We start from the raw sequence: 799 nt of genomic DNA, 5'->3' as shown, positions 1-799 counted from the left end.
CGATGAAGTTCGCGTAAATACATTATAGCTGCATCACCAGAATCGCCGCACGACAACAGACTCGACTGCAACTCGTACTTTGGCTTGATCGCATATCTGGTATTGAGTTCATACGCGACTTATAAGTTGCTTATTCACTAATACTTTTTTTTTGTCGTACCAACAGACGAATACACACGTTATTGTCAATGATACCAAGTGGGATCATATTTTGATCGAGAAACGACAAAGTCAATTCCGAATTAGTTCCTTGCATTGGGCAATAGGCTAAACCCTGACCTTGTGACGTTGTGATTAAGCCGCCATATTCAACCCCAGCAGAAGTGAATGTGTGCAATACCTGATTGTTGTTTGCAATTGGATTATACAGATTTGAACAAGTGATAACAACCGCGGCTGTTGGATCGATTTGAGGAACTAGATTGCTATTAACCGCATAAACACTAATTGTTTGAGCCGCGGGATACGTAGCTGGACTGAACCCAATGATAGAACCAAACGAGGAATCGACTACCTGGAGCTGAGTGTATAAGCACTGACTGGCATTGTAGGAAAGCCACTTGCAGCAGTGTAGTGTAGCCTGTGATATTCTTGACTGTTTGCATTGTAAATTGAATAGCGTAACTCGATGGGTTCTCAGCACATGAGATAAAATAGTAGTTTGATCCGGTCGTATTGTTTGTCAAATAGAGATTGTTTTGGATAGACCAATATTGAAGGTAGTTATTGATGTCGCTTGCCGAGTAGGTGCCATCAGGGAGCGTAATTGTGTATGTCGTTGTTGTCGAAGCTGTTGGCG

General features: G+C 42.2%; 1 protein-coding gene across 1 annotated transcript in view; it reads left to right on the top strand.

The window, feature by feature from the left end:
* PHALS_06189 (uncharacterized protein) overlaps window positions 1-271 on the top strand; it is a gene marked incomplete at both ends in the record, with an annotated part of 449 nt that extends 178 nt beyond the window's left edge. The window contains 2 exons of the mRNA XM_024719432.1: window positions 29-99; window positions 167-271. Of these exons, the coding sequence (XP_024584732.1) occupies window positions 29-99; window positions 167-271 (176 nt within the window). The remainder of the gene's footprint in view (window positions 1-28; window positions 100-166) is intronic.
* Between the last annotated feature and the right edge of the window lie 528 nt (window positions 272-799).

This window comes from Plasmopara halstedii (assembly GCF_900000015.1).
Source record: "Plasmopara halstedii genome assembly, contig: Scaffold_2956, whole genome shotgun sequence".
NCBI lineage: Eukaryota > Oomycota > Peronosporomycetes > Peronosporales > Peronosporaceae > Plasmopara > Plasmopara halstedii.
This window is presented reverse-complemented; position numbering and strand designations above follow the sequence as displayed.